Genomic DNA, 22,067 nt, shown 5'->3' on the forward strand with positions numbered 1-22,067 from the left:
GCTTACCTCGTGAAGCAGGTGAACTCAGTCACACCCTGAATCAGATCCAAGTTTCAATTGAAAGCCTCAGTGCATCAGGTTTCACAAAGGCAAAGCTTCCATCCTTTCTGCAGGTTCACGATCCTCTTGTTAAAGAAAGCTAAAATCCCTAAATCTAAATTACAAAACACAATATTTGTAAAGAGAGTCTCTGGTCTCATTAATATGTATAATAGAAATTGTTTTTTAGTTTTTCGTTTTAGAGATACAGCGGGGAAACAGGCCCTTCAGCCCACCGGGTCCGCGCTGACCACATTAACACTATCCTACACACACTAGGGACAATTTATATTTATAGAAAGCCAATTAACCTGTAAACCTGTACGTCTGGAGTGTGGGAGGAAACCAAAGATCTCGGAGAAAACCCACACAGCTCATGGGAGAATGTGTAAACTCCGTACAGACAGCACCCACTTTCTCCTGACTTTCTAATCTCTGAAGCATTATTATTTGGGTCTATCTGAATAAATAAATTGATATTTAATCTTCCCTCCTCATTCCTTCCAAATCCTCAGTACCATTTAACAAGTGAGGAAACTGAACATTGTATTTCCAACAAACATAGCCTTGCATTGGATATTTCATACTGAAGTGTCCTTTAGGCATATGATCATGAAAGTTAAGCTGCAATCAAAATTTATCTTTAGCCTTTCAACAACAACTTGAAAGCCAAATAAATATGGCCTAGAGGTCTCATTGCAGGATTAGTAGAAAAAAACCCTATGCCTGTTATTTCTAAAAACACACAGCCCATTCCCATTTTACAATTTATAAACCTAAATTATTTCTAGTCTGAAGAAGGGTCTCGACCTGAAACGTCACCCATTCCTTCTATCCAGAGATGCTGCCTGCCCCGCTGAGTTACTCCAGCTTTTTGTGCCTTATTTCAACTAAATACTGGAAAACTGTCAATTATTGTGATGGGGAATTGTTCGATGGCCAAGGGAAAATAGTTGCTATCAAAATATAATGTGTGAGGGAAATGTGTTAGATATAATGTACTGATCATAGTAAATCTTTTATCATTGAACGGTGCACATTGCCTGACTAAAGAAAACTCTTCAGGGCCTGTTTCCACACTGTATGACTCTATGGGTTATATTGGTGGATACAGATTGCACAGGTTATTTTCAATATCACAATCTGATGTTGGAGAGATGGTCAGAGGTCACTGAATAACCTCAGAGGTTTCAACCAGTGGAGCTGGTCAACTCCTGACCTCCGGTATCCCTGTGTGGAGTTTGCATGTTCTCTCTGTGACTGCATTGGTCTTTTCTGGATGCTACGGTTTCCTGCCACAAAGGTGATGCTATTCACAGTACTTGATGCAAATTCTAGATGCTATTCACAGTACTAGATGCAAATTACAGTGGCCAATAAACCTATCAACCTAAGAGTGTTCAGTTTGGTAGGTTAATTGGCCACTGTAACTTGCATCTAGTGTGTAGGTGAGTGCGAGAATCCGGGGAAATGTGTTAGATATAATGTACTGATCATAGTAAATCTTTCATCATTGAACGGTGCACATTGCCTGACTAAAGAAAACTCATCTTGTCCATTTCAGAGGCCATTGTGGAAGCAGCTTTGTGTAAGTGTGTTCTGAAGCCCCTAATGGACAACATCAATACCCAGTTAAAAGAAATTCATTCCAAAAATGGCGATCTGAAGCTTCTGAAAGAAAACCAGCAGGTAGTGCTGAATACAACGACCACCGATTTGGGCGTGACCACCAGTGTACCAGACATAAGTGTCCTTGAGAAGATCCAGCAGAAGCTCAGCATCATGCACCAGACCTACTCCCCAGACAAGAAGGTCACCCACCTGCTCAAGTCCTGCAAAATGATTTATGATTCCATGGCGGCTGGAAATAATGGTAAGAACTTTCACAATTCTATATTTCAGTAAGATCTGCTTTAGCACCTGTTGGCACAGGACAGGTTTAGAGGGATACGGGCCAAATGCAGGCAAGTGGGACTAGTGTAGATGGGACACTTTGGTCAGTGTTGGCCTGTTTCCACACTGTATCACTCTGACTCCATGGGTTATATTGGTGGATACAGATTATTTTCAATATCACAATTCGACGTCGGAGAGATGGTCAGAGTTCACAATAACCTCAGAGGTTTCAACCAGTGGAGCTGGTTCACTCCTGACCTCAGGTGCTCCCTGTGTGGAGTTTGCGTGTTCTCTCTGTGACTGCATTGGTCTCTTCTGGATGCTACGGTTTTCTTCCACAAATGTGATGCAAATTACAGTGGCCAATTAACCTTCCAACCTAAGGGTGTGCAGGTTGGTTGGTTAATTGGCCACTGGAACTTGCATCTAGTGTGTAGGTAAGTGTGAGAATCCAGGGGGATATTGATGGAAATGTGGGAGTATAAAATGGGATGAATGCAGGATTAGTGTAAACAGAGGCTTCATGGTCAGTGCGGACTAGGCGGGCCGATGGGCCTTGTTCATGCTCAATGTCTCTGCCTTTGGGAGCAGAGAGTGGATCAACTCCATCACTTTGTCCCCAAGCTGATGAAGTTGGAAATAGCCCACATGATTTTGATTGGTAAACAGCCAACCTATAGCTCCATGATAGTTGCAATATAAAATATAGTTGCAATATAAAAAACGAAAGTTGTGGAAATTTTCTACAGGTCAGGCAGCTGTAGAAAGGAAAATAGAGTCAGTTATTCTTCATGACATTTGGGAGAGAAGATAAAAATGGTATGTTTAAGTTGCAGAGAAGGTGGCAGGAAGAATGGAGAGGATAACGGGAATATCTGAGATCAGGTCAAATGAGTTATTGGGACTTTTAGATGGTTTTATGCTTGTTTGTCTGCATTTGGTGTTGTCTAAGCAGAGCTGCAGGACAAGTCCAGCAGGCCAGGCTGCACTAATGGTGAATAAAGCACTAAGCCAATATCACAACGTATGAAAAAGCAAGGAACTGAGGATGCTGGTTTATAAAAGAAGGCACAGAGTGCTGGACTAGCTCAGCAGATCAGGCAGTATCTCAGAAGTCATCCTTCAGTCAGAGGGTGGTGAATCTGGAATTCACTTCCACAGAAGACTGTGGGGGCCAAGCCAATGGATATTTGTAAGGTGAAGATTGATAGATTCTTGATTAGTATGAGTGTCAGGGGTTATGGAGAGAAGGCAGGAGAATGGGGTTGGGAGGGAAAGATAGATCAACCACGATTAAATGGCAGAGTAGTCTTGTTGGGCGGAATGGCTGAATTCTGCTCCTATAACTTATGATGAACATGGATAGGTGATGTTTTGGGTCAGGACCCTTTTTCAGACTGATCAGTTCCTTCTTCAGTCTGAAGAAGGGTTCTGACCCAAAATGTCGCCAATCCATGTTCTCCTGAGATGCTGCCTGACCCACTGAGCTACTCCAGCACTCCGTGTCTTCTACCACAATGTATGATGCAGCATAAATGGCCAATTATGACAGAAAAAATGAGTTGTCTAAACTTGGAGAATTAATTAGACTCTCAAAGGCTGCATTGTGCCCAGATGAGGTGCTGTTCCTCCAGCTTGCATTTGGGCCTTGTCGTGCAAGTGCTAGAAGCAACAGACAGATAGGTCAGAATTGGAGTGGGATAGAAAGGCAATAGGAAGCCCAAGGTCACCCCTACGGACTGAATAGAGTGCTTTGCAAAGCAGTGATCCACTCAGCAGGGGTTTCACCACTGAAGCTGCCACATTGTGAACACCAAAGAAACTGCACATTAATTGCTGCATCACTTACTTATAGTTACTTATACTTACTTATACTTACAGTTGACGCCTGACTGACTGAGTATTTCCAGCCTGTTCTGCTTTTATTTCTGATTTCCAGCATCAGCTTTTTTTTTAATCTTAAGGGCCTCATTCATATATGGTAGCACAGTGCAAAAACACACTGTTATATAAAACTCACAAAAGCCATGGACCTTCCTTTGTTTAAAACAAAACACCACCTCTAGAAAACAGATCTTAAACAGCTGAATCCCCTCCCTCAAGCCACGATTGACCCCACTAATACGCTTTCCAGTTTGAAAAAAACCCAATCATCTTGACTCTGTTGTTTGCTTCCACTCTTTTTAACCAATCTCACCTGGATTTCCACACCATTATAAGGCAGTGATACTGAAAGAAAAATTTGGCTGATTTAAAAGATTCTGAAGCAATTTTTTTAAAGATGGCATTATTTAATTTCCTCACTACATTTGTTTCTGGTCAACTCCTATTTTTAGACATTGTTTGGTTCCTTTTAGTACAAAAGCAGAAACGGAATATTTATTTAACACCTCTTCTGTTTCCTTATTCTCCATTGTTTATTACATTGTCTTTCTAAGGGGTTGAAGTTTAATTTTTTAGTTCAGAATTACAGTGTGGAAACAGGTCTTTTCGGGTTACCAAGTCTATGCCGACCAATGAGCTCCGCACACTGCTATCCTACACACTCGAGGGACAATTTACAATTTTTACCAAGCCAATTAACCTACAAACCTGTACGTCTTTGGTGTGGGAGGAAACCAGAGCACCTGGAGAAAACCCATTCAGGTCACCCCTCCCATACAATATACTCCAGGCTTCAAATAGTCCCCGCAGTCTGGGGTTTCGCAAGATACCTTTAAACATATTTAAAGTGGAGATTGACAGGTTCTTGATTAGTGATGGTGTCAAAGAGTACAGGGAGAAGGCAGGATAAGGAGATTAAAAAGGAAAGATAGATAAGCCATAATTGAATGGCGGAGTAGATTCAATGGGCCGAATGGCCTCGTTTTATTCCTGTGACTTATGAACTATATCACACCAGAGGGGAAAAGATGTTCCTAAATCATCCAAAGCATTACTGTTTTGAAAGGATATCTAAGGATTAACGGGTAAAAAAATTGTTAGTGAAATAGTGTTTCACTTTTCAACTGTGTGCTGCCTACATCCGAGTTTTTGACTTGTATTGAATTTCATCATATATAGTGTTAGCAGTAGATCTGATGTAGCACAGGAAATCAACCTTACTTGATATGCCTGTACTGAACTACTGTCAATCGTGCAAAATCCACAGCATCCTGTGAAGAAATGACTTTGTAAAAACGTTGATCAACATAAAATATGCTTTATTTTTCCTTTGCAACACATTAACATTGCAAGAATATAGAAAGGAAAGGTTTGGAGGTAAATTGACCTGGCACAGGCAAGTGGGATTAGCTTAGTTAGGCAACTTGGTTGGGGTGGACGAGTTGGGCCGAAGAGCTTGTTTCTGTGTTGTACGGCTCTGTGGCTCCAATATGCAAGTAAAAGAGGAATTGTATATTTCTTTATAAAATGTATTAGACTGGGGCACAAAAGGCCCTATTGTTGGTATGAAAAGCAGGCATTAGGAAGATTAAATCCATCTTTTCCATTCCTCTTCTGAAGATCAACCAGGCATCCCACAACAAAAAGAGAATTTTCATTGATGTGGGATCCCTTTTTTACTGATGATTAACAGTGAGAACCAAGGCAGAAAGTGTTTCTGATCACAGGGAAACGTTGAGCAGAAAATGTTGTGCAATTTATGAATGTTAGCAGGATGCTGCTGTGAATTATTGTTCGGGGTTCTTTGCCAGAGGTTTGTTATTCAAGTATGTGTACGAAGCTTGGTTTACACCAAGTTCTTTTCACTCCAGTTGTCATCCCTTTCTCTCTCTCCTTTTATGGTTTCTGAAGCTATCGTCTCTACTGGCCCTAACATAGATACGTCCTGGAATATAATAGGGGAAATAGCGCAATGGAAAACAGATGGGAATACGGGGCAGGGAAAGTTTCAAAGGGCTCACTCACAGCTTGACTCACCCAGAGAAATGGGTTTTGTGGAAATTGGAAAAGGAAAAGAGAAGAGTATAAAGACAGAAGGGGAGCTAAAGGGAGAAAGAAATCATAACACGTTTGTGGTGTCTCAAGCACATGAGTGTTTGTTTTAACCTTGTGTCTGTCTTGCCCTATGGTTACATGACTCTTGAGTCAAATGTCTCCAGCGGCTCTTACAGACTTCTGTAGATGCACCATAGAAACCATACTGCCGGGTTGCATCACAGCTTAGTTGGGGAACAGCTCTGTCCAAGATTGCAAGAGATTACAGAGAGTTGTGTCACCACAGACCGCATCACAAGACCATGTCATAAATGATAGAAGCAGAATTAAGCCATTCGGCCCATCAAGTCTACTCCGCCATTCAATCATGGCTGATCTATCTCTCCTTCCTAACTCCATTCCCCTGCTTTCTCCCCATAACCTCTAACACCCGTACTAATCAAGAATCTATCAATCTCGGCCTTAAATATATCCACTGGCTTGGCCTCCACAGCCTTCTGTAGCTAAGAATTCCACAGATTCACCACTGACTAAAGAGGAACTACTCACCATTAACCATATCTACACTTCATGCCGTCTCTGAAAATCAGGCAACACAATCAAAGACACCCTAGTCATTCCTTCTCCTCCCTGCTCCTATCAGGCAGAAGATACAGAGGCTTGAAAGCGTGCACCATCAGACCCAGGAACAGCTTCATCCCCTCTGTTATCTGGCTTCTGAATCATCCTACCATAAGCCAGGGTGGTGTCTGATTCACCTCATTGTGGAGTTCACTTCTGGGGTTACTGATCGAGTCAGAAACTGTCAATATTCAATATTAAATTGAATCAATTGAAATGAAAGATAAAGAGATCTGGAAAGAGTTTGAGTAAATATGATTAGATGCACATGCTGTAATAGAAAGTAAACAAATTGAGTTGAATGACCAATTTCCAAGTAATGTGTAACTGTTGCTCAAAGCGGATCAGTTTTATTTAATGTATATCAAGAGTAATGTATCATGGATTTATTGGGGGTTGTGGTCAGAGTGGATGAATATTTCCATTCACAAATGACCAGAGTCAGCCGTAACCCGACTCTTCACAGTCACTTGTGTTTTGTGAGAAAATGATCAAATCTCTGCTTTTATTTAGGATGCATTCGAAAACCATTCTCTTTAATCAATAATTTTAGCCCAGCGCCGATAAAATACCAGCGAACATTTGTGGGAAACAGCATCACAGGCTCAATACAATAGATACCCCTACTTGATTAGTAAGAGTGTCAGAGGTTCTGGAGAGAAGGCAGGCGAATGGGGTTGAGAAGGAGAGATAGATCAGCCATGATTGAATGGCGGAGTAGACTTGATGGGCCGAATGGCCCAACTCTGCTCCTAGAACTTATGAACTTATGAAAACAGGTGTTGCCTTTGATTACCTTAGTTCAGAGATGATGATGGCCAATTATCATAGTAGCTTTAGAGGATATTGGTTAGGCCGCTTTTGGAGTAGTGTGTGCACTTCTGGTCACCCCATTACTAAGATGTGGAGACTTTGGAAAGGGGGCAGAGGAAGTTTATTGGAATGAAGCCTGGATTATGGGGTATTAGCCACAGGGAAAGGTTAAACAGAATTATCTTGTTTTCTCTGGAAACCCAAAGGTCGCAGGAGGGCACAGTTTAAGGTGAGAGAGGTAAAGTTTAAAGGAGAAATGCAGGGCAGGTTTCTTGCACAGAGGCGTGGTGAATGCCTGGAATATGCTGCCCAGTGTAGTGGTTGAAGCAGATGCATTAGTGGCCCACGGAGTGCGTGCTGACCAATGATCACCCATGCCCTAGCTCTATGTTATCCCAGTTAGGAGCAACGTTTTTACAAACACCAATTAACCTACAAACCTGCATTTCATTGGAATGTGGGAGCACCTGGAGAAAACCCACGTGGTCACAGGGATAACGTACAAACTCCATACAGACAGCAGCTATAGTCAGGATCGAACCTGGGTTACTGGCGCTGTAAAGGAACAACTCTACCACAGTGCCACCGTGTTGCCCCAACAACCATACTTCAACAACATACAATTTAGCTGGCAATTTCAATTTGAACATACAAAATAGTGTATTCAAACTTGGCTGGTACTTGAGTGGACTTGGAAGTGCATTAGTGAGCCACAGCTCATGTTTCACTTCATGTCTGCTTTGATAATCTTGTTTTCTAGAGAGTCTGGAAGAAATAACCTTAAAGATGTTGCTGTCTTGGTTTTGTAATTTCTATCTGTTTAGCTACTTAAGAATCTTGGTACGAGTTTAATTAAATTCTATTTTTATGCTAAGTACAGCCTTCAGGCGATTTCCATACCAGACAGGAATTGAGGGAATTGGCTCATCTGTGAAATGCCTATTTTTGCATCCCACATCAAATTAATGCACTCTTTTCCAATGAATCATCCGTCATTGCTTTTTGAAACATCGGTGAATTTAGCACACAAATTCATGATTACAGTTCCAGACCAATCTGTGAAGGCATTAAAATACTATGGAGATTCACATCAGCAGAAAACTAGGGAAATTCTACTGAGCATAAGGGACGTGGGTTTGCTTATTTGCAAGCCTAGTGATGCTGAACTCTAAAGACTTCCTAGTGAACTAATTTGAAAAGAGTTCTATTTCTGACTGTAGACAATAACTTGGAGGCATCTCATTAAGCAGTTCTGTTTTCCAAATGTATCCAGCTTTCAAGAAAGAATAGTTGACCTTGTACCCCTTTGTTATGAGTTGCAAGCAATATTCTCCTGGGTTTTTTAACCGCACAATGCTGAATAAAATGGAGCAGAAATTAATTCAGGACCCATTACATGAGGCATTCATCAAAAACACTTGTCCAATGTCTATTTTAAAACTAAATTAGCATCTGCAATTTTCCGATTTGCGCGTTTTGTACACTTAGGAATATGAAGTTTTCTCTTCATTAAAAGAGGGTTTTTTTAAAAGGTGGATATTGATAGATTCTTGATTTGTACAGTTGTCAGCAGTTCTGGGGAGAAGGCAGGAGAATGGGGTTGAGAGGGAAAGATAGATCAGCCGTGATGTGATAATACCAGTTGAAAAAAGAAGCACATTGAAGGATTATCGCAGACGTAGAATTCATTGCCACAGACGCTTGTGGATAAGGTTGCCAACTGTCCCGTATTAGCCGGGACATCCCATATATTGGGCTAAATTGGTTTGTCCCGTACGGGACCGCCCTTGTTCCGTATTAGGCCCGGGTGGGCACTGTAGGCCCGGGGGCCGCTGTAGGCCCGGACAGTTTAGGCCCAGGCAGCCGCCATTGGTGGAGCGGGAGCACGTGGCCGCTGGCTGGGTGAGGTCACGTGGGGCGCGGGGCGGTGACGTCACCTTTCATCCCTTATTTGGGAGTGAGAAAGTTGGCAACCCTAGTTGTGGAGGCCAAGTCAATGGGTATTTGTAAGGTGGAGATTGTCAGATTCTTGATTAGTAACGGTGTCAGGGGTTATGGGGCAAAGGCAGGAGAATTTTGGTTGCGAGGGAAAGATAGATCAGCCATGATTGAATGGCAGAGTTGACCCGATGGGCCAAATGGCCTAATTCTGCTCCTTGAACTTATGAAAAAGCAAAAATTCAGCTAATGCTTTGAACATTTATCAGAGTACCATGTTTAATTTGGAACATACAATTTAGTTAGACGCTGAAATATAAACAAAATAATTCAATGTTCTCATTTAAAATCCATTTTATTTAACACATTTATCTGATGGAGTTACAATTTACAATCCATGCAAATAATATGATAGGGGGAGGAAACAGGGTTTGTTGGGTCATTAAAATCTCACCTAAACATGATGGAACAAAGCATAAAATTTCATGTATTCATCGTGTCATAAGGTCATAAGCAATAGAAGCAGAATTAGGTCATTCGGCCATCAAGTCTATTCCGCCATTCAATCATGGCTGATCTATCTCTCCCATCGAACCCCATTCTCCTGCCTTCTCCCCATAACCTCTGACACTTGTACTAATCAAGAATTTATCTATCTCCGCCTTAAATATATCCACTGACTTTGCCTCCACAGCCTTCTGTGATAAAAGTTTCCACAGATTCACCACCCTCTGACTAAAGAGAGCTATTCTAGCTGGAATAGCTTTGTAAATACTTATGTTAGATTATGTCAGATCATGGATCTGGAGATTATGCTGCAGAAAATCACAGAACAGTAAACCGGATGGAGATTTGGGGAAATACCCTCAGTATCTTCTGGATTCACAAGTATAATTTATTTATAAACTGATATAACTATATATTTGTAACTTATATACAGATAAGACATTAAACATGTTGGAAAGGCTGTGCAGAAAGGAACTGCAGATGCTGGTTTAAACCGAAGATAGACACAAAATGCTGGAGTAACTCAGCGGGACAGGCAGCATCTCTGGAGAGAAGGAATGGGTGACGTTTCGGGTCGAGACATCCCGTGACCCAGAAGGGTCCTGACCTGAAACATCACCCGTTCCTTCTCTCCCGAGATGCTGCCTGTCCCGCTGAGTTACTCCAGCTTTTTGTGTCTGTTTGAAAGATTCACGGCTTCTGATAAGAAAATTCTGGATGGGTGATGTCAGGTGCACAATTGGAATTAAAAAGTGACAATGATATGGAAATCTAATTTAAACGTTTCTAACAACAAATAAGCCGTTGAGAATGTGCATTTGAGATGATTCCCAAGCTTCTGTTAATTGTGTGTAAAAAAAATGTGCAAAATATAAATCCAAAGACCATGAAGTACGTCTGAAAGATATCAGGATATTTTTGAACATTAGTCCTTCCTGAAGAAATCTAGTGACAACTTTGTGGATGTATGGAAGATGCAAACCCACTTTCCAATTCCACTTCTGTTTTAGCAAAGTCTTATGGTGCAGATGACTTCCTCCCTGTGTTAATGTATGTGCTGGCGAGGAGCAACTTGACATCACTACTTCTGGACGTGGAATATATGATGGAGTTACTGGATCCTTCGTTACATTTAGGAGAAGGTAGGAATGCTCTTGGATAAACGGCCTCAAGCCCTCTAACGGAGATTAGTAAAAACACAGGCTCAATTCTCAAACTCAATTCAAATTTCCCTCCATAAATTTATCTGCAATTACTTCTGCTTTCATTAATTATTTTTCATTGGTATATGAAAAGAAAAAGTCGTAGACACAAGGAACCGCAGATTCTGCTTTACAAATAAAGGCACAAAGTGCTGGAGTAACACAGCAGCATCTATCATTAATCAGACCTTCAAGATTATTTGCTTTTTGATAATGATTATGCAATTTCTTCCCATCAATAGTAGATTTGGATCCATTTTAAGAACCCGTGTCTGTACTAGGGTTGTGGGTGAGGCTGATGGTACAGTTGTTGAAACACCATTCTTAATGGTTCATTCATAGAGTCATAGAGCACGGGAGCAAGCCCTTCAGCCCAACTTGCCCATGCCAACCAAGATGCCCCATCTACTCTAGTCCCACCTGCCAGCATTTGGTCCATATCCTTCTGAACTTTGCTATCCATGTTCCTATCTCTGACTTTGATCGGGTGTGGATCTTTAAATTTCCTTCGACACACCAATCATGTTTTTTGGAGCTTGAGACCTCGCATTCAGCTAAATGACAGCTTCATCGCATCACGCCTTCACTCTGTGCCTGGAGGACTCAAATCTCCTCCTCTTTGTGGCATCAATGTGAGTCAAATAAACGGACACACTCTGGACTATGTCCTGTCTTTTCTTTTCTAAACTGCACATGTCTGCAGAATGACTTCAGGTTTCTTTTCCAATGTATAGAACCACTGCTTTGACCATGTTTTGATTTGCTAAATGTTCCCATTTCTATTTTTTTTTTTAAAGAAATAAATTAAAATAAGGATTATACCACACGAGGCATCGTTTATATTCCCGCTTTGCTCTGACTTATCGACCCCACCCTCTTCACTTACCATCGATGATTAATGGCATTCCCTACATATACCCATCATAGAAACATAGAACCTTCCATTCAATTTGATCGTGGCTGATCAACCAAAATCAGTACACCGTTCATGCTTTCTCCTCATATCCCTTGATTCTTTTATCCTTAAGAACTATATCTAAATGTCTCTTGAATACATCCAGTGAATTGGCCTGCGCTGCCTTCTGTGGCAGAGAATTCAGCAGGTTCTCAACTCTCTGGGTGAAATTTTTTTTCGTCATCAGTCCTAAATGGCCTACCCTTTATTCTTAAACCGTGACCCCCTGGTTCTGGACTCCCCCAACATCGGGAACATTTTTCCTGCATCGAGCTGTCTAATTTTGCCAGCAGAAAGATCACCAGCAGCTGCCTCTCTGCAATGCACAGAGGGCCCAGATGTACAGTGGCATTCATCGGTGCCTACAGTATTGTTGAAAATCAATGGTCTTGAAAATCTGAGTAACATGCAACTTTAGAGATGCTGCCCAACCCGTTGTGTTACTCCAGCACTTTGTATCTTTTTTTGTTAACCAATATTTGCAGTTCCTTTTATCGACAACTTTATTCAAAAAGCATCCAACTAAACTTCAAACTGCCTTGATTGTACTAAGGATTTGGGGGCATTGTTTTTGCCTTTGCACTATTATTGTTTATTAGTTTTTATAGAATGAACTTCTTTTTATTGTTTATAATGGTATCTACGGCGTGCTAAGTTTACATATCTGTTGTGCCTCTACAAGTACGAATTTCATTGTTCACTTTGATCGAATAATCTTGAGGATGATTGGGTTAACATGTGAGGAGTTTTTGAAGACTCTGGGTTGGGGTTTAGAAGGATGAAGGGGGGATCTCATTAAAACCTATTGGATAATGAAAAGTCTAAATAGAGTGGATGCAGAAAGGATGTTTCCCCCATCATGGGAGAGTCTAGAACCAGAGGGCACAGCCTCTGAATAAAAGAACATACCTTCAAAATGGAGGTGAGGAAGAATTTCTTCAGCCAGGAGGTGGCGAATCTGTGGAACTCATTGCCACAGATGACGGGGAGAATGTGCAAATACCCTACAGACAGCACTCATAGTCAGGATCAAATGCAGGTCTCTGGCACTGAAAGGCAGCAACTCTACCGCTGTGCCAGCCTGCCGCCCTCAGAGTTCCAAAACGATACATCAGGTATTTAGAGAATCTCAAAAAGACAGGAAGTAAACTAGCCTTGGGAGATCCTAGAACATTCAATTCAAATTTAGAAGTGTGTGCATACAAATTAATGTTCACAAACTGTAATAGCAGGAATGACTACACCTGTACTACTGGTGATTTGGAGTAGGATAAACTAATTGCAACTCTATATTTTAAATAATACATCCGTGGTAAGTAACACAATTATCCTATGCATTGCACAGCCAACGGCAAGGCTCTGTGGGGGAGAACCAGGGTCTAGGGTCCTTCCGATGCTGTTCACTGGGGGGGGGCAGGGTGTGGTGGAGATGCCCCTCAAACGAGGGAAGGGATATCACTGGAGGGGGCCACATGAGTGGCGAGGGTTCCGGGTAAAATGAAATTTGTGAATGCTACGAAACGACGCAAACGAATGTACGCATAGCCTCCAAGAATGTCGGAAGAATTTTTGCACAGTTCCTGTTTTGTATTTTTTTTACTCTGAGTAAAGTTTATACGATACGATACGATACAATGGAACTTTATTTATTCCAGGAGGGAAATTGATCTGCCAACAGTCATAAAAAACACAAAATACATGAAACATGAAATTAAAGTTTTCGAATAAAATAAAGACGTTGACAATTGTACACAAATGGTGTGAGTTGATAGATTTTGCTGTGTTTCAGGGTATTATTATCTAACTACAACCTACGGAGCCTTGGAACATATCAAACACTTTGACAAGCAAGCTGTTACTCGTCAGCTCAGTCATGAGGTCCAGGATTCAATCCACCAGTGGGAGAGGAGGAGGACTCTGAACATGAAACAATTGTCCCGTTCATCGATGCAGGTCAGTGTCACGGCGAACGTAAGCAACTCAATTCCAGCAGCAAAGTAAGGTTTGCAATGCCCTCCAGTTATTTTGCTCAGACAAGTTCAAAAACATCACAAATAATTAAGTGTGCAGGAAAATAAACGACATGATCTTGCGTTTAGGCACAATCTTATTGATCCTTTTCAATTCTTTAGTTTGGTTTAGTTTAGTTCAGAGTAGAAACGGACGTAAACAGCATCAGCAAAAATGTATCCTGGACACGAACAAGCCCACTGAGACCGCACTGACCAGCGATCACTAGTATACTAGTTCTATCCTACACATCAGTGGCAATTTACAGCAGCCACTTAACCGACAAACCTTCACGTGTTTGGGATGTGGAAGTAAACCGTGGCACCCAGAGAAAACCCACAGTCGCAGGGAGAACGTACAAACTCCGTATAGATAGCACCCGTAGTCAGGATTGAACCCAGGCCTCTGGCGCTGAGAGGCAGCAACTCTATCGCCGCGTCATTGTGCTGCCCTCAATTCTGACTTTACAATTTCTGATAAGATTAAGTTCTTTCCGTGCCAGCTCCGCTGACTGCTATCAAGGGGACATGGCAAATAATACTGTGAACAAAATCCCTTTAAGGAATACCTCCTTTAAATGAACATATACTATTTTGACCACCACCCTCTGCTGTACCACTTGGTTTACCAAAACGGGTGTGGTTTTCTTGTTCCTCAATATGACAACATTAGCAAATCAAGAATGAGGATTCAAAAATACCTTCGTTTGCGCAAATAGTTTAATGACAGCATCTGCAAAAATTTATAGGAAGGAACTGCTAGTTTAAACTGAAGATCGACACAAAAAGCTGGAGTAACTCAGCGGGACAGGCAGCATCTCTGGAGAAACCAGAAGGGTCTGAAGAAGGGTCTCGACCCGAAAAGTCACCCACTCCTCTCCAGAGATGCTGCCTGTCCCGCTGAGTTACTCCAGCTTTTTGTGTCTATCATCAGCAAAAATGTATCCTGGAAGCAAACAAGTTCCAACCATTTAATGAGCTCTAACCACAGCACACATCTCCAAGCAACCTGTTAGTGAAAGGAAACCAATTAGGATAAATATTCTGCATAATTACATTCATATGCAACAAGGTTATTTCTAATGAGATCATAAGAAGCATAAACCGAGTAGGTTATCCAGTGCCTCCAGTCTATGCCATAGTTCATGGCTGATCCAGTATATCAACCATGACTCCAACTCTGTGCATCAAGTCCTCTCTCCTGTGTGATCCACCAAACCACGATGTCCAAAAATACATCAAACTCATCCTTCATCTTGCGCAGTGACTGAGCATGCAGCCCCCATCAGGGTAAAGGATTCCAAAGATTTACAGCCCATTGATTAAAAAACAAATACACCCCATCTTAGCTTTAAATGATCAACACTTGTCCAGAGACAATCTCCTGATTTTACTGTGTAGAAAGCAACTGCTGATGCTGGTTTATACCGAAGATAGACACAGAGTGCTGGAGTAACTCAAGTGGGTCAGGCAGCATCTGTGGAGTAAAAGGATGGGTGATGTTTCGGGTCGGGACCCTTCTTCTGACTCTCACATTTGTCCGAAGAAGGGTCCTGAAGAAAGGCTCTAGCCTAGTTTCAACACCAAACACGGCAGGAGTGGATCCTTCTTCATCCTTTCGCCCAGTAGATGCAGAAACTTGAAGACCCACCTTGCCACGTAGAGGAACAGCAGCGTTCCCACATCGATCAGATTCTTGAACCGACCTGCACTCTAATCCACAGCAACAGAACACTACACCCTACCCCTTACACTACCATAGACATGGTTTTTCAATTATAGTTTTGCACTAAAGTGTTTTTGTGGCAGTCTGCTGTCTCGACCCGAAATGTCACCTATCCCTTCTCTCCAGAGATGCTGCCTGCTTTTTGTGTCTCTATCTTCCTTTAGAAATGTTATGCGTGATTTATGATTAATTATTTTTTGTGTGCTGTCTGAGTCTATGTGCCTGCGATGGATGCTGCCACAAGCATGATTTCCATTGTACCTGTACCTCACCGTACCTGTGCACATGACAATAAACTCAACTTGACCTGACTAGAAAAGGCCCAAGGCAGTGCAGCTGTTCTGGAAACATGTCATAGGCACAAAGTGCTGGGGTAACTCACGGGGTTAGGCAGCATCTCTGGAGGTAAAGGATGGGTGACGTTTCGGGTTGGGATCTTTCGTCAGACTGAATGTAGAGGGGAGGGGAGGGAACTGCAGATAAGAAAAGGCCAGAATGTAGCAGGTACAGATGTCCAAGGAAGGAGGGAGCACATAATGGCCAAGAGAGAGTTAGATTTAGCTCTTCGGGCTAACGGAATCAAGGGATATGGGGAAAAATCAGGACTGGCGGTACTGATTTTGGAGGGTCAGCCATGATCATATTGAATGGCGGTACTGGCTCGAAGGGCCGAATGGCCTACTCCTGCACCTATTGTCTATGTTGGCTGGGGCAGAGGTGATAACGAAGGAATACGACGATGTGAACAGTGGAACTGAACTGGTAGGATGACCAGGGTCGGGGAGGAGGGGTGGGGGAGGTGGCGGGGGGAGGGAGGGAATGCCCGTCACATGGGCTTCCGGCTTAACTTCCTCCCTCTCTCACCGGGAAGCTGAGCAGTCTGCAAAGACCAAATTTGTTCCAGATTTCGTGGAGTTAAGTGAAGCAAAGTCTGAAGCCACCGGCTGCCTTGTACACACCTACAGGCTGTAAAGTGCGCGCGGCCATGAAACGCTGCTTAGGATTTGGATTTTAATCAGTTTAATCACGAGAATATGCTGAGTACAATCACATTCTGAGGTCTGAAGCCTGAACACACTCAGGAATTGGAAAATAAATTAGGCTGATTGTGTCAAGTAATTCTCTGTGGTAGCACTGATCACAGCCATGTAACCGGCATACCCTGCCAAGCCAGCAATAACCAGATGATTTGTAACATAACATTTGCGAATGTTTTCCTATGCTTTGGCCAACTTTCTTATCAAGTTAGCACTTGCGAGGGCAAAATTGCTCACCTCAATCCACGTTTGTGTTTTTTCCTCACTTTAACGCGTAGGAAAAATGTAAACGTCGTGCAAAATCTAGAGGGAGTAAAAAAAAATGCTTTCAATTTTGACTGAGTTATGAATTTAGAGCTCTCTCCACCTCCAGGGGAAAATACAACTTTGTTTAAGGAAACCTTCACACTTAACTGATGTTGCAATGGAATTGTGGATGTTAAACAGTATATAAGGAAATCGAGATACAAGATTTAGAGTGAAGTTTCTTATTCATCCAGCTTCTTTCAATTAACCTCATAACTTATGCAATGTTATCTGAGGGAAAAGGCTTCTTGTCTGAGCTGAAGAGCAATTGTCTTGCTTGAGTACTAAAAGATGATGACTTGACTGAGTAGGAGTGGGAGTTATCTAAATTGCTAAGAATGAATTGAGATAAAAGGGCGGCATGGTGGCGCAGATGGAGAGTTGCTGCCTTACAACGCTTGCAGCGCCAGTGACCCGGGTTCCATCCCGACTACGGGTGTGTGAAGTTTGTATATTCTCCCCCTGACCGCGTGGGTTTTCTCCGAGATCTTCGGTTTCCCCCTCCAAAGACGTACAGGTTTGTAGGTTAAATGGCTTGGTATAAGTGTAAATTTCCCCTAGTGTGTGTGTGTGTAGGGTAGTGTTAATGTGCCGGGGATCGCTGGTCGGCGCGGGCTCGGTGGGCCGAAGGGACTGTTTCCGCGCTGTATCTCTAAACTAAGCTAAAACTAAACAAAAACTAAAAAGGAGAACTCAGCGGTGTTGTGGATTACCCTCCTGATCTTCAGACCTTACAGAGGAAGTCCCCTGCGTGGGAAATCTCGATGATAATCTGGACAGGAAGCTTGTGTTTTGTTTATAGGTCAGCCCATTGTGGGTGTCGGATGCATATTTACCGCTTATTTATTGTCTCCCTTCAGTCTCACCCAGTGGCTTTCCAGTGACACACGACAGTGGGGGGGTTAAAAGACAAGTTCAACTGGCAAGCATCCAGTAGAGAACACAAATGAAATTAATTGGCAGGCAGCGAGGAAGAGAGATTCTGAACTGCTCTTGTGCCTGTTCATAATGACACTCGACTTAACTTCAGCAGTAAACATGTCACAAGAGGACAACTAACCCGGAACACATCCTGCAGAAATTCTGATTAGTACTACTTCTGCTAAAAAAAGAATGGGATTAATATAGGTTTAGTGTAAACTAGACCAAGTGGACCTGTTGGGCCCAAGCCTCTCCTGCATTGGTGCAGCACCCTCTCCTCCCCCCTCCCTCCTCCACGCCCCTCCCCTTTCCCTCCCTCCTCCCCACTCCACCCCCCTCAACCCCCTTATCCTCCCTCCACCCCCCTCCCTCCCTCCCTCCCCCCTCCCTCCCTCCCTAGGAGATAGATTTAAACTTTAAAATGTGAATAATTTAAAAAATATAACACCGATTTCAATGAAACAACTTCCATTAGCACCAAAGGGACGACGGTGAGTAAGGTGGGCCTACAATTGTCGCGCTATCGTGTACCATTTTGGCTGCAGTTCAAGAACAAACAAACAAACAAATGAGAGTTTTAGTATATAGATGAATGGTTGATGTTCAGCATGGATTCAGTGGGGCGATGGGCCTGTTTCTGTGTTGTACGACTCTACGATAACCTGGTTGTAAGGACTATCTGTGATCAGTAACAATAAGCAGGTTGCCTCCTCGACATTTAATATATCTGAACTAAAGAATTTTCTTGTGCCATTCCCTGCTGAACAGAAGTAATGAAATCATTTAAGAAACATCTGTGTTTTCAACATTGAAACTTGAGTGTGGGCCGTCTGTGAGTTGTAACTCGAGAACTTTGCAAGCTTTATATATGATTAATCCCTGGTGTAGGATGGTTTACTATTTGGGGAGTTCCATCGGAAAATAGCAGCCTCAAAGAAATGCAGCAGCATGTTTTTGGAATCCAGGCACCGGAGCCGAAATGGAATCAACCATTTAAAATAACTAAATAGATTGCTATCAGGAAGAAGGAAAAGATACCAAGGAGTCATAGAATCGGAGAATCATATAGCACAGAAACAGACCCTTCGGCCGCTGAGTCTGTGTCACCCACCTGATATTCCCACGTTTATCCTTGTTTTTATTCTTCCCACTTTCCCAACAACTCCCCCCATATTCTGCATTTGCTGACACACTTGGGGCAATTTACAGCGGACCACATAACCTACCAACCCCCATGCCTTTGGGATGTGTGAGTAAATTAAGGACCACATGAAATCCACATGATCACAGAACATACAAACTCCTATGTATGTTCTCCTGTGCAAGACCCAATGTCAGGGGTGATTGTGCTCTAAAACAGCAGCTCTATTAGGTCTGTAATCTCTTTTTTGCTCTGGTTTATTTTCACCCACATGTTTAGACCGTAATGTTGTATCCTTATTGTTTTGATGTGTTTATGCTTTATTCTTAATTGTGAACTGTATGTTTGTGTTGTCATTTGTGAACGGAGCACCAAGGCACATTCCTTGTATATGCACATACTTGGCCAATAAACTTATTCATTCATTCATTCATTCATTCATCCATTCTATTAGCATCGCCACAGCTTAGTTGGAGGTTAGCGGTAGAGTTGCTGCTTTACAGCGAATGCAGCGCCGGAGACTCAGGTTCGATCCTGACTACGGGTGCTGCACTGTAAGGAGTTTGTACGTTCTCCCCGTGACCTGCGTGGGTTTTCTCCGAGATCTTCGGTTTCCTCCCACACTCCAAAGACGTACAGGTATGTAGGTTAATTGGCTGGGTAAATGTAAAAATTGTCCCTAGTGGGTGTAGGATAGTGTTAATGTGCGGGGATCGCTGGGCGGCACGGACTTGGAGGGCCGAAAAGGCCTGTTTCCGGCTGTATATATATGATATGATATGATATATGTTACAGCCTGATAGTTGTTGGGCAGAAGCTGCTCCTGAACCTGGGTGTTAGAGTTTTCAGGCTCCTGCACCTTCTTCCTGATGGTGATGGCAGGAGTGAAATGAGAGCGTGGCCAGGTTGTTGTGGGTCTCTGATGATGCTGGCTGATTTATTGAGGCAACGATTCCTGTAGATCCTTTCACTAATGGGGAGGTCAGCACCTGTGATGGAATGACCGGGGGTGTGAATAGCCTTTGCTTATGTTGGCTGCTTTTGCAAGGAAGCATGAAATGTAGGTGGTGTTAATGGTGTGAGGGTCTGATCTGTGTAATGGATTGGACTACATACACAACTCTGCAATTATGCAGATGCACCATAGAAAGCATATTGTCGGGTTGCATCACAGCTTGTTTTGGGAACAGCTCTACCCAAGACTACGATGGGTCTTTGAAGAACCAAGACCCGAGTTAAAGGTTTGGTCTTGGTTCTATGAGACCATGAAGAAAATGTAAATAATTAAAATATATATATATACAAGGCAATGGATTGAATCCTACCTTAATTCACCAAAAATAGTGCACACAATTTTAAGGGATGTGATTCAGATTACGGTATGCAGCGCCCTCTACTGGTTAGGCCTCCAAGATGCCTCTTCATTTGTTTTCAATGAGTTTCTTTTGCATTTTGCAGGATTTCCTGAGCGTATCCTTTTTGGAGTTTGGGTCCAACATCAAAACGTTTGCCATAAACCCGGAGGTAACTTCGGAGAAGTTGTTGAAGCAGTGCGCTGTAAAGTTTGGTGTCTCAGAATCCTCAGACCACTGCCTGTACCTCGTTGTGGAGGAGAAGAGCATGCAACTGGCTGCTGACGCGGTCCCTCACCACCTCAAGTCTGTCCTCCGGAAGAGACAGCCACAACAAGACTATTACTTCATATTCAGGCGGGCAGATCAGCCGGAAGACTCGGCAAACCCGCCCATTAAAGACCTCCCAACTTTCTGATGCCCCTTTCATTACATGAAAGTCCATGGTTTTCGTAAATCGAATCCAAATGCTGGAAATTTGAAATCAGCGAATGCAGGAAATTTGCCACAGTCCAGCCAGCATCTTAAAGGAAAACCTGGGACCACGTTTCAGTTCTGACCTTTCATGGGGACTTCAGTATATTCGCCCCGTTGCTAGTGTAGGACTTAATATCTCCGTTTTCCAATATTTTTAAACCAATATTATTTATATCTTTTATTACAAATGTAAATAAAATCTCATTTCTCTTTGGTTCTATGCTTGCTCCTAACGCCATTATTTTAAATGGAAACCTGCAAGGAGAATCTCTGGTGCATTTGTCAGATTTGAATGTATCAAAACACATTAAAGCAAGAGAATTAAGCCCTTGGTTTAGATCTTGTTTCACGGTGGCATTAAATATTTTGAGCCTATCATGTAAGGTGACAAATAAAGAAGGATAGCTTTCTGTGGCTTTGGTGAATATACTAGTCCCAGGGCCGTCTTTACGGCATTATGGGCCCCAGGCAAAGCAGTGTACTGGGGCCCCTACGACAACTACTCCCACTCTGCCTCCTCCAACCCCCACTCTCTCCTCCGCCCACCCTCCCCATCGCCCCCACCGTTACTCTCCCCCACCCCCCCTTTCCCTACCAGCCCCCCCTGTCGTGCCGGCGAAAAGCACTTACCGAAAAGCACTTAGCGATGGACTTAGGGTGCTACATTGTTGCGAAAAGCACTTACAGATCGCTGTGAGAAGCACTTAGCGATGGAAAAGCAAAGCACATAGGGAGCTAATTGTTGCGAAACAGATCGCTGTGAGAAGCACTTAGGGATGGAAAATGTTGCGAAAAAACACTTAGGGACCGAAAATGTTGCGAAAAAAGCACATTGAACCTACATTTTAAAAGTAGTATTTATTTATTGCAAGTCACTTAACATACACAGATCAGCATGGGGTCCCTATGCTCGTGGGGCCCGGGGCAAGTGCCCATCAGGCCCATGCGTTAAGACGGCTCTGACTAGTCCATTCCTTGTTCATGAGGTGGTCTCACACTGAAGGCACTGGCAAGAGATTGGTTTGTGAGCCACTGATAACCATGCAATAATTGAACTTTCTTAGGTTAACAGGGTGAGGGAGAAATAAAGGTAAAGACAAGAGGGTCTAACCACAATAACCTGTATTTATACACTGATGAAGTGTATTATTATGACCACTGGCCTAATATGCTGTTGGTCCACCGTGT

At 42.8% G+C, this 22,067-nt stretch overlaps 1 protein-coding gene across 1 annotated transcript in view; it reads left to right on the forward strand.

Moving 5' to 3' along the window:
• The window catches only part of rin3 (Ras and Rab interactor 3), a 74,934-nt gene extending 53,730 nt beyond the window's left edge, over window positions 1–21,204 (forward strand). Inside the window, exons 7-10 of the mRNA XM_078406781.1 lie at window positions 1,604–1,912; window positions 10,764–10,895; window positions 13,700–13,863; window positions 20,509–21,204. Of these exons, the coding sequence (XP_078262907.1) occupies window positions 1,604–1,912; window positions 10,764–10,895; window positions 13,700–13,863; window positions 20,509–20,820 (917 nt within the window). The 3' untranslated portion in view covers window positions 20,821–21,204. The remainder of the gene's footprint in view (window positions 1–1,603; window positions 1,913–10,763; window positions 10,896–13,699; window positions 13,864–20,508) is intronic.
• Window positions 21,205–22,067: the final 863 nt, after the last annotated feature.

Source organism: Rhinoraja longicauda, chromosome 10 (assembly GCF_053455715.1).
Source record: "Rhinoraja longicauda isolate Sanriku21f chromosome 10, sRhiLon1.1, whole genome shotgun sequence".
NCBI classification, from domain to species: Eukaryota; Metazoa; Chordata; class Chondrichthyes; order Rajiformes; family Arhynchobatidae; genus Rhinoraja; species Rhinoraja longicauda.